Raw genomic sequence first — 11,286 nt, forward strand, 5'->3', positions numbered from 1 at the left:
TGCAGGATTTTCTTCAGACTTCACATGGTTCCATTCGGTATTAGTTAGTTTTCGAATGTCATCCGTTCTTCGTCTAATGAACTTGACCTTACTATCACCATTTTTAATCCATGCTAAAGTTATAGTGGAATCACTCCAAGCATAGATTTCTACTTTGGTATCAATGGATTCAATTATTCGTTTGATCAATTCACTAAGCAAGTGAGCTGCACATAACTCTAGCTTGGGAATAGTTTTTCTATTTTTAATTGGATTAATTCTACTTTTGCTGGCTACTATGTTTACACAATTCCCTACCTTAGCATATACCACTGCAGCATATGCCTTTTCGGAAGCGTCAGCAAATCCATGAAGCTGTATTATTGAACTATTTTTTGAATGCTAGACACTAACCATGTTTAGCTTCATCCAGGCAAACTGTGGCAAAGGACGAGCTGCGACCATCGAGCTCGGAGTCCGATTGCGTGAAAGCAGGTGCCTGTTCGCACTGTTGCAGGAGCCCTACGTCGATGTGAGCAACGGGAGGATGGATGAGCTGCCGGAAGGTATCAGGAGCTTTACCGATAGGAAAGGAAAGGCAGCCATCCTAGTGAATCACCAGGATGTCATCTGTATGCAAGTGGAGCCCCTCACCACGGATTACGGCGTATGCGTGAAAATTATAGGAGGATTTGGCTCAATCCTTCTATGCTCCGCATATTGCCAGTTTGATGGCGACTTACCCTTGTACCTCACGTACTTGGATGCGGTCCTGCTGCTGGCCAGCAGAACTCCCGCAATCCTTGGCCTTGATGCGAATGCAGCATCCCCCATGTGGTTTAGCAAGCTTCCTCCCAACGCGGAGGGACTTGCTAACTACAATCGGGGTGAGCTGCTGTCTCTGTGGATTGTGGAAAAGGGAGCTGCGGTTCTAAACCAGCCAAGCTCGGTGTACACGTTCGAGTCCATGAACGGACGGAGCGACATCGACGTGACGATCGCCAACACTGCAGGATCTATGCTGGCCACATATGAGTGGAGAGTGGACAATTGGGAGTTAAGTGACCACAACATCATTACTGTTGTGGCCAACTTGACGACCGATACAGCCGTTGAGAGCCTAGCTCCGGTGCCGTCCTGGAACTTCTCCAATGCACGTTGGCGGTTGTTCGAGCAGGAAATGGTGAGTAGGGCAGCCGAACTTCCGGAAGACTTCTCAGAATCGCCGCTGGACCAACAAGTCTCTACCCTTCGCAGGATCGTCCACGAAGTGTGCGATCTTGTTTTGGGTAGGAGGACGGCAGGATCGCCGAGATCCAGACCAGGTTGGTGGACCGCTGACCTAAGCGCGATGCGCCGCGATGTCAGGAGACTTAGGCGCCGTCTTCAGGATGCCAGACGTCGTCGTCACGATGACGTGGCCGAGCTAATTGTGGTCGAGCTGAGACGTACCTCAGCCGCCTACAAGAAGCTCATCCTGAGGACAAAGGAGGACAGCTGGAGACGCTTCGTGGGAGAAAATTCACACGATCCCTGGGGGCGCGTCTACAAGATGTGCCGAGGTCGCAAAAAACGGACGGAGATTGGGTGCCTTCGCGTTAATGGCGAGCTGGTCACCAATTGGGGTGACTGTGCGCGTGTGCTCCTCCGCAACTTCTTTCCGGTTGCGGAGTCCGATGCACCGATTGCCATAGCGGAGGAACTCCCACCGCCACTGGAAGTTTCTGAGGTTGGTGCTTGTGTCGCCAGGTTGAAGAGCAAACGCTCGCCTGGCATGGACGGCATCAACGGAACGATTTGCAAGGCTGTGTGGCGCGCCATACCTCAGCACCTAACGGCGATATATTCCAACTGCATCCGGTCGGGGTACTTCCCTGCAGAGTGGAAATGCCCACGTGTTGTGGCTCTGCTCAAGGGACCCGACAAGGACAGGTGTGAGCCATCGTCGTACCGCGGAATTTGCCTACTTCCGGTCTTCGGTAAGGTGCTAGAGGCCATAATGGTTGATCGTGTGAGAGAAGTTCTTCCGGAAGGCTGCAGATGGCAGTTCGGTTTTCGTCAAGGACGTTGTGTGGAGGATGCTTGGATGCACGTGAAGAGCAGTGTTCACGCCAGCCCGGCGAGATACGTGCTCGGCATTTTCGTGGACTTCAAGGGAGCCTTCGACAACGTGGAGTGGAGTGCTGCACTGCGCCGATTGGCCGAGTTGGGATGCCGAGAGATGAGCTTGTGGCAGAGCTTCTTCTCCGGCAGGAGCGCAGAAATCCGAAGCAGTTACGAGACCGTTAATGTCCCGGTAACTAGAGGTTGTCCGCAGGGGTCAATCAGCGGCCCATTTATTTGGGACCTGCTGATGGATGTACTGCTACGACGCCTTGAGTCGTACTGCACACTGAGTGCGTACGCGGATGATCTGCTGCTTCTCGTCGAGGGAAACTCCCGGCTCGCGCTGGAGACAAAAGGAGCGCAACTAATGTCCATCGTTGAAACGTGGGGGATGGAAGTCGGCGTTGCCGTTTCCACCAGCAAGACGGTTATTATGCTGCTAAAGGAACCAAGAAAGCTACTCGCTCGTGGCCCGAATGGAGTGCTTCGACGCACACCTGCGGTAAAATTTGCTGGAGCAAACTTACCGTATGTTAGCAGCTGCCGGTACCTTGGCATCACAGTCAGCGAAGGCTTGAAATTCTTCGAGCACGTCAGAAATCTCCGACAGCGTATGGCTGGAGTCGTTGCAGCATTGGCGCGTGTGCTTCGAGCAGACTGGGGCCTCAGTCCTCGAGCCAGGCGGACCATTTATGCCGGACTCATGGTGCCCTGTGCACTGTTTGGTGCCTCGGTATGGTATGTCACTACGACGCGGCCAGAGAGCACCTCATTGCCTGCCAGAGGCTTATGCCGAACAGTGTCCACTGTGGCACTGCAGGTTCTTCCTGGCGTTCCCCCGTTTGATTTGGCTGCTATGCAAATGGCAGTTAAATACAAGCTTAAGCGTGGATACCCGTTGGAGGATTACGATCTGCTGTATAGTGAAGACCTCACTGGTCTAAACTGGGAAGAGAAGATGGTGCGTATGGAGCAGTGCCTACTGCACAGATGGCAAGACAGATGGGATGACGTAGATGCATCCGGACGGGTGACCTACAAGTTCATTTCAGATGTGACTTTTGCCTTTCGGAATCCACACTTTGGATTCCCGATGCGCACCGGATTTTTAATCACAGGACACGGATCGTTGAACGCATTTCTGCATAGCAGAACGCTCTCGGACTCTGCCGCATGCTCATGTGGCGATCCATTTGAGGATTGGCAGCACGTCTTGTGTGACTGCCCCCTCTATGCAGATTTGCGCGACCTCGATGGACTTGGAGTGCAGCGAAATGGCGAAAACCGAACGTTTGGAAGGATTCTGGAGGATGAGGACAGGACTCGACGACTCAATGTGTTTGCTGATGAGGCGTTCCGCAGGAGAAGGGACTTTTAGTCCATTTACTCTGCTGTGTGGCTAGCGGCGAAGAATACTTCCACAGCTTGTCTTAGCTTGTCGTAGGAGGCGACTAATATGACATGGGTGCCCTATCCGAGCTTGTCGGAGCTTAAGGGGTGAGGCCTACCGAGCCTGTAATTTCGGTACCACGGGTTGAGCAGCTGTCCAAGGCTGCTCATTGAGGTCGGCCCCCATGTGGGAGTATCGTGGTGGCTGTGGTTGACACCCATATGCGGGTAGAGCCTTCGGGTTCGACGTGGAGTTGCGTCATACAACTCGGGTGCTGTGACCCAAAGATCAGTAGGGATTTAGATAGATCCCGCTCCTCAGCAAGGGGGAATGCTTGCCCGACAAGTAAGCATTCGAATTGCTACCGGGGTGGTTGCTATGTACATAGCTATAGCTTCTAGTCCGGGGCATTGGTCTGGCGCTTAACCTAGACACATTGCACTATACACTCACTTGTGGGTGTATAAGAGTGCCGTGGTTGTAATCCCTTCAGTGTGGAACATGCCACGTTAAATAAGAGCGGAGGGATCCGATTCACACTGTCCCTATCTACTATCTAGCGAAACCACAGCCAAGGGAACGGGCTTGGAATAATTAGCGGGGAAAGAAGACCCTTTTGAGCTTGACTCTAATCTGGCAGTGTAAGGAGACATAAGAGGTGTAGAATAAGTGGGAGATATTAGACTTCGGTTTGGTATCGTCAATGAAATACCACTACTCTTATTGTTTCCTTACTTACTTGATTAAATGGAACGTGTATCATTTCCTAGCCATTATACGGATATATTTATTATATCTTATGGTATTGGGTTTTGATGCAAGCTTCTTGATCAAAGTATCACGAGTTTGTTATATAATCGCAAACAAATTCTTTAATAAAACGGTGCATTTATGTATTTTTGATTTGAAAATTTGGTATAACTCCAATTACTCAGGTATGATCCAATTCAAGGACATTGCCAGGTAGGGAGTTTGACTGGGGCGGTACATCTCTCAAATAATAACGGAGGTGTCCCAAGGCCAGCTCAGTGCGGACAGAAACCACACATAGAGCAAAAGGGCAAATGCTGACTTGATCTCGGTGTTCAGTACACACAGGGACAGCAAAAGCTCGGCCTATCGATCCTTTTGGTTTAAAGAGTTTTTAACAAGAGGTGTCAGAAAAGTTACCATAGGGATAACTGGCTTGTGGCGGCCAAGCGTTCATAGGGACGTCGCTTTTTGATCCTTCGATGTCGGCTCTTCCTATCATTGTGAAGCAAAATTCACCAAGCGTTGGATTGTTCACCCATGCAAGGGAACGTGAGCTGGGTTTAGACCGTCGTGAGACAGGTTAGTTTTACCCTACTAATGACAAAACGTTGTTGCGACAGCATTCCTGCGTAGTACGAGAGGAACCGCAGGTACGGACCAATGGCACAATACTTGTTCGAGCGAACAGTGGTATGACGCTACGTCCGTTGGATTATGCCTGAACGCCTCTAAGGTCGTATCCGTGCTGGACTGCAATGATAAATAAGGGGCAATTTGCATTGTATGGCTTCTAAACCATTTAAAGTTTATAATTTACTTTATAAACGACAATGGATGTGATGCCAATGTAATTTGTAACATAGTAAATTGGGAGGATCTTCGATCACCTGATGCCGCGCTAGTTACATATAAAAGCATTATTTAATACAATGACAAAGCCTAGAATCAATTGTAAACGACTGTAGAGATTCACTCTTTACTTAACTTTATTTTGATATTAATAGGTTGAGTAACAATTGTGTGTACTATATGCTAATTGCGCCGCAAGCGAGAGAGATATCGATATCAATCCAATTTTGATATCGATCCAGAGTTATTTTATGACATCAGCTGTTCGCTTCGGATTGCCAGATTGGTCGCCACATCTACTCCCCCTCCAGTGACTTCGTGTGATAGGCGAAGGTAACGGAACTAAAGCTGGGGTTGCAAGTTCAGGAACTTGTGGGTGGCTGAGATCCGTATGCTCACTTTCTATAAAGTCGCCAACAGCGAGAAATGCAGGCTTTAGAAGATCAACGGATACAGCTTTCTCCAGTCCATCCATGTTTATTATGTAGACCTTCTCATCTACACGACGAGTTATTTGGTGAGGTCCAGTATATGGATGTTCAAGCGGTTTTTTGACAGAAGCGACTCTCTTGAAAACGTGTGTACACGTTTTCAAATCCTTGGAATAAAAAATGTGGGGCTTCGTGTGATGGGCGGCAGGAGTAGGTTTAACTGCCCGAATATGTTGGCGCAAACCTTCAGTAAGCCGGTGTTGGTTGTTGTATGTTGTATGCGGATCGAAAAATTCATTCGGAAGACGAATAGAAGTGCCGAAAAGCATTTCAGCTGGAGATGCTTGCAGGTCCGCCTTAAAAGTCGAACGCAATCCCAATAGTACCGTGGGTAACAGTTCAGGCCAAACTATGTGAGAGTTACACATTAGCGCAGCCTTGAGTGTTCGATGCCAGCGCTCTACCATTCCATTTGATTGTGGGTGATACGCAGTTGTTCGAATCCTTTCAGCTCCAATCAATTTCGCTAGATCGGCAAACAGCGAGGACTCAAATTGCGTGCCCTGATCCGTTGTTATGGTGAGTGGGCAGCCAAACATACAGATCCAGTGGGTGTACAAAGCTTTTGCAACCGTTTCCGCGGTCATGTTTGACAGAGGAATAGCTAGAGGCCATCTACTAAAGCGGTCGATGATCGTAAGGCAGTAACGCAGGTTGCGGACTTGTGGAAGCTCGATCAGGTCGATATGAATGTGCTCAAAACGGTTGTCAGGAATATCAATCTTGTCCACAGCACTGTGTGTGTGTCGATGAATTTTTGCCCGTTGGCATGGAACGCATTGACGGGACCATAATGTAGCATCTCGGTTAATTCCTGGCCAAAAAAACCGCTGCTTGAGTAACTTGGCAGTTGCACGGCTGCTTGGATGTGCTAGTCCATGCACTGCATCGAATGCTTGGCGTCTTAAGCTCTCAGGCAAGTATGGTCGCTCGCGCCCATTCGAGCTATCGCATAGGATATCGAGCTGATCAATTTGTCGGATTTGGAGATTAAGAGATGTATTGGATAGCTTTGCCATTTCATCATCAGCTTGTTGTGCATTAAAAATCGCTTGGGCGCTGAAATTGGTCGGCATACTTATCGCGTTTATGCGAGATAGTGCATCTGCGACTATATTGTTCTCTCCGGGATTATAAATGATTTCTGTAGAAAATTGGGAGATGAAGTCCAACTGCCGAAGTTGACGCGGTGATGCTTTACTGGCTTTCTGCTTGAAAGCGTATTGCAGTGGTTTGTGGTCAGTTTGAATTACAAAAGGACGTCCCTCCAATATATGCTTGAACGCTATAATGCCGGCGAAAATTGCTAGTAGCTCGCGATCATACGTGCTGTATCCTCGCTCTGTGGGAGACAGTTTTCGAGAGAAGAAACTTACCGGACGCCAAACATTGCCATCCAATTGCTCGAGGGCGGCTCCAATCGCTGTATCCGAGGCGTCTGTTTTTAGGGATAGCTGGGCTGATGGGGAGAGAAACGTAGAGCTCACTGCTTTCGATATTCCCAGCTTGCAGGTGTGGAATGCGCTTTCAGCATCGGGGGTCCAAGCAATCTCTCGTTTGTCGTTTTTGGTTGCACCTTTTAGGTAATCTGTCAGCGGAATCTGCGCCTGAGCTGCATGCGGAATCAAATGTCGGTAATAATTTACCATTCCCAGAAATCTGCGTAATTCCATAATTGTTTGTGGCTTGGGAAATTCCGAAATGACTCGAGTACGTTCAGCCGGAGGCTTGAATCCGTTAGCACTGACTTCAAAGCCGAGAAAAATAACATCACTTTTACCAAATCGGCATTTTTGTGGGTTGATTTGAAGGTGGTTATCCTGTAGGATTTTGAAGATTGTTTGAAGATGTTGCAGGTGCTCCTCGTGCGTCTTGGAGAAAACAATGATGTCGTCGATATAACATCCTACGAATGGTACTCCACGGAGAAGATTGTCCATATGCCTTTGAAAGGTTTGTGCTGCATTTCGCAAACCTGGTGGCATGCCAACAAATTCAAACAGCCCAAATGGAGTGGTGACTGCCGTTTTTGAAATATCGCCCATGGCGACTGGAATTTGATGGTAAGCACGCACCAGGTCGAGCGTGGAGAAAACGGTGCAACCGTGCAAACGCTGTAGAATGTCCTCACCATGGGGGGTAGGATAGCGATCTGGAACTGTGCAAGCATTAAGTTTTCGATAATCACCTGTTGTACGCCACTCATTGTTTTTCTTAGGGACCAAATGAATAGGGCTAGCCCATTGGCTACTTGAGGGACGAATTACTCCTTGTTGTATTAAAAGGTCAAAGTCCCGACGTGCCGCCTTAAGTTTTTCACCTGTAAGCCGTCTTGGCTTGTCAAAAACGGGGGGGCCAGTTGTCTCAATGTAATGTGCTACGTCATTGCTTACGCGCTTTGCAGGGGGTTTATTGGGTCGTGTTATGTCCGAAAAGAGACCAAGTAGATTGGAATATGGCTGATCTACTTCGGCGAAGTTGTGTGAGTTGATTGTAGAAATGTTATAGACTTTTGTTTCCGTCAGCTCTCCTTTTGTTGATGTGGACGTTAAAGAATCAATGAGGCGTTTACCCTTGAGGTCAATGATCAGACCATGATAAGTAAGAAAATCCGCTCCAATGATTGCTGATTGGACGTTAGCGACGACGAATTGCCAGCTAAATTTGCGTTGTAGGTTAAGGCCAAACGTCAGATTTAAAGTCCCGTAGGTATCAATTACTGATGTATTTGCAGCGTATAGTTTGAATTCGTCCTTGCGACATAGGCTTTTTTTTACTAATGAAAGCGGAATGAGTGAGATGACTGATCCGGAATCAATAAGAAATTTGATGTTAGTGCAGCGATCGTAAATGTGTAGTCGATATTCTTTAGAGAGGCGAGCATTCGGACTTCTGCTGTCATCGGCTGCCTGTACGGATGACAGCTTTTTTAGTTTCCCTGTGACTGGGCCCACGAACAGGGCGGCGAACACTTTCGAGCGTTATTACCAAATTTAGCATGATAAAAACATAGACGAGATGCTCGCCCTTGCTCTCTATTCTGAACGGCTTGGCTAGAATTGCTGGCACGCCAATTATTTTGCAAAAGGGCCATTGAAGTCTTGATAGCGGCCAGTTCGCGTTTTACTTCGTCCTTGGAGTCCCTAGAAACCGAGTGGGGTTGGTCGAATTTGTTTCCTCGCGATTGAGATGAAGAATGTCCAGCAGCCATAACGAAAGAAGTGGTTTTGTCCTCCATGAGAATGTCGGCAAGTTCAGTTTGCTCTTCTATAGAAGCTGAACGCAGAACTTTCAAACCTCGCTGTACATGCTGAGGGAGTTGGGAGAGCCATCGAACTCGTAAGGCGTCACTGGATGCGCGACCGCCAGCAAGTGTCGTCATTTGCCGTAATAGCTGAGAGGGCTTCTTGTCCCCGAGGTCTAGCTCAAGTAAGGCACGCTGCAGTTGTCGATCCGGGGATTCTGTAAAGCGCTGAATGATGGTCGACTTAAGGTGCTCATACTTATTGCAATCCGGTGGCTGAGCGAGAACATCAGAGACTTCGGACATAACCTCAACGTCTAAAGCGCTAAGGAGGTGATAGTAGCGAGTATTGTCCGATGTGATACGGTTGCATTGGAATTGCGCCTCGACTTGGAGAAACCATAACGGAACATGTTGTTTCCAAAATGCAGGGAGCTTGCATGTGCTGATTGTCTCCACAACCGGCGTGACATTGCCGCTACCATGTGGAGTCTCAAACGAGTCGGGCGAGGCTGGTGAAACATTTCCATTATCTTGGCCGTCATCCATAGTGCTTGTTGCGGTGTTCTTGTTTGCGGGGTCACCAATGTAGAGATTCACTCTTCACTTAACTTTATTTTGATATTAATAGGTTGAGTAACAATTGTGTGTACTATATGCTAATTGCGCCGCAAGAGAGAGGGATATCGATATCAATCCAATTTTGATATCGATCCAGAGTTATTTTATGACATCAGCTGTTCGCTTCGGATTGCCAGATTGGTCGCCACACGACTTTTGTAACAGGCAAGGTGTTGTAAGTGGTTGAGCAGCTGCCATACTGCGATCCACTGAAGCTTATCCTTTGCTTGATGATTCGATAATAAACATAAATTTAATTGTGTTTATATTGTTTGCCTTTTTTAAGTCAGAATATATATATATATAAAATATATATATATAAAATAATAATTATATTTAAATAAATTTTATTTAAATATATTTAACAATGGTAGCCATATGTATCGTCATCCTATTAGTGACGCGTATAAAAATATTCTAAGTCCGAACATGCAAATAAGAGACATATGCAAGTATATGTACTTCTTAAGGTAGCCAACTGAATCGTCATCCTATTAGTGACGTGTATACAAATATTCTAAGTCCGAACATACAAGTAAGAGACATATGCAAGTATATGTACCTCTTAAGGTAGCCAACTGAATCGTCATCCTATTAGTGACGCGTATAAAAATATTCTAAGTCCGAACATGCAAATAAGAGACATATGCAAGTATATGTACCTCTTAAGGTAGCCAACTGAATCGTCATCCTATTAGTGACGTGTATAAAAATATTCTAAGTCCGAACATGCAAATAAGAGACATATGCAAGTATATATACCTCTTAAGGTAGCCAACTGAATCGTCATCCTATTAGTGACTTGTATAAAAATATTCTAAGTCCGAACATACAAGTAAGAGACATATGCAAGTATATGTACCTCTTAAGGTAGCCAACTGAATCGTCATCCTATTAGTGACGTGTATAAAAATATTCTAAGTCCGAACATACAAGTAAGAGACATATGCAAGTATATGTACCTCTTAAGGTAGCCAACTGAATCGTCATCCTATTAGTGACGTGTATAAAAATATTCTAAGTCCGAACATGCGTTATATGGATATGAAAATAATATTAAGTTCTAGTATGGATATGAAAAAAATGAGTTATATGGATATGGGAAAAATAACAAGTTCTAGTATGGATATGAAAAAAATGAGTTATGTGGATATGGGAAAAATAATAAGTTCTAGTATGGATATGGGAAAAATAATCAGTTCTAGTATGGATATGAAAAAATATTGAGTTATATGGATATTAAAGAAATAATAAGTTCTAGTATGAATATGGAAAAATATTATTTATATTGATATGGTAAATAATGATTTATATGGATATGGGAAAAATACTAAATTCTAGTGTGGATATGGAAAAAACGAGTTATATGGATATGGGAAAAATAATAAGTTCAAGTATGGATATGGAAAAAAATTAGTTTAATAGTTATAGGTATGGAAAAAAAATTAATTATATAGATATAGAACAAAAAATAAGTTATATGGATATGGTGGCATCAGTACAAAATATGCCCGATTTACATACACTGAAGCCTTAGTACGAAAAATACCCGATATTGAGACGTCGTGGCCAAAAACATATATAGGGAGGCAGTGCTCGCCGACCGGCCGTATTGTTCAAAATTTATGTTTATCATATTATTTTGGCAATGCTATATATAAATGATATCTTATACATATAATTCAATTATAGCGGTATGGAAATACCATATTATATGTATAAAGAAAAAAAATGTATAATAAAATATACATTGACATACAAATATGGCTAGTTGTATGGATATGCCGTATTCATTATATGGATACGGCATATAGATTATATAAATATGACCAAAAAATATTTTATATTGATAT

General features: G+C 45.4%; 1 protein-coding gene across 1 annotated transcript; it reads right to left on the bottom strand.

Moving 5' to 3' along the window:
- Positions 1-3,589: 3,589 nt before the first annotated feature.
- LOC138913893 (uncharacterized) lies at positions 3,590-9,361 on the bottom strand. The gene is made up of 4 exons (XM_070219049.1): positions 8,638-9,361; positions 7,349-8,539; positions 6,945-7,180; positions 3,590-3,679 (listed from the first exon to the last, which is right to left on the bottom strand). The coding sequence occupies exons 1-4, from the start codon at positions 9,359-9,361 to the stop codon at positions 3,590-3,592; spliced, it is 2,241 nt and encodes a 746-aa protein (XP_070075150.1).
- Positions 9,362-11,286: the final 1,925 nt, after the last annotated feature.

The sequence above is a fragment of the Drosophila takahashii genome, chromosome X (genome assembly GCF_030179915.1).
Source record: "Drosophila takahashii strain IR98-3 E-12201 chromosome X, DtakHiC1v2, whole genome shotgun sequence".
Taxonomy (NCBI): domain Eukaryota; kingdom Metazoa; phylum Arthropoda; class Insecta; order Diptera; family Drosophilidae; genus Drosophila; species Drosophila takahashii.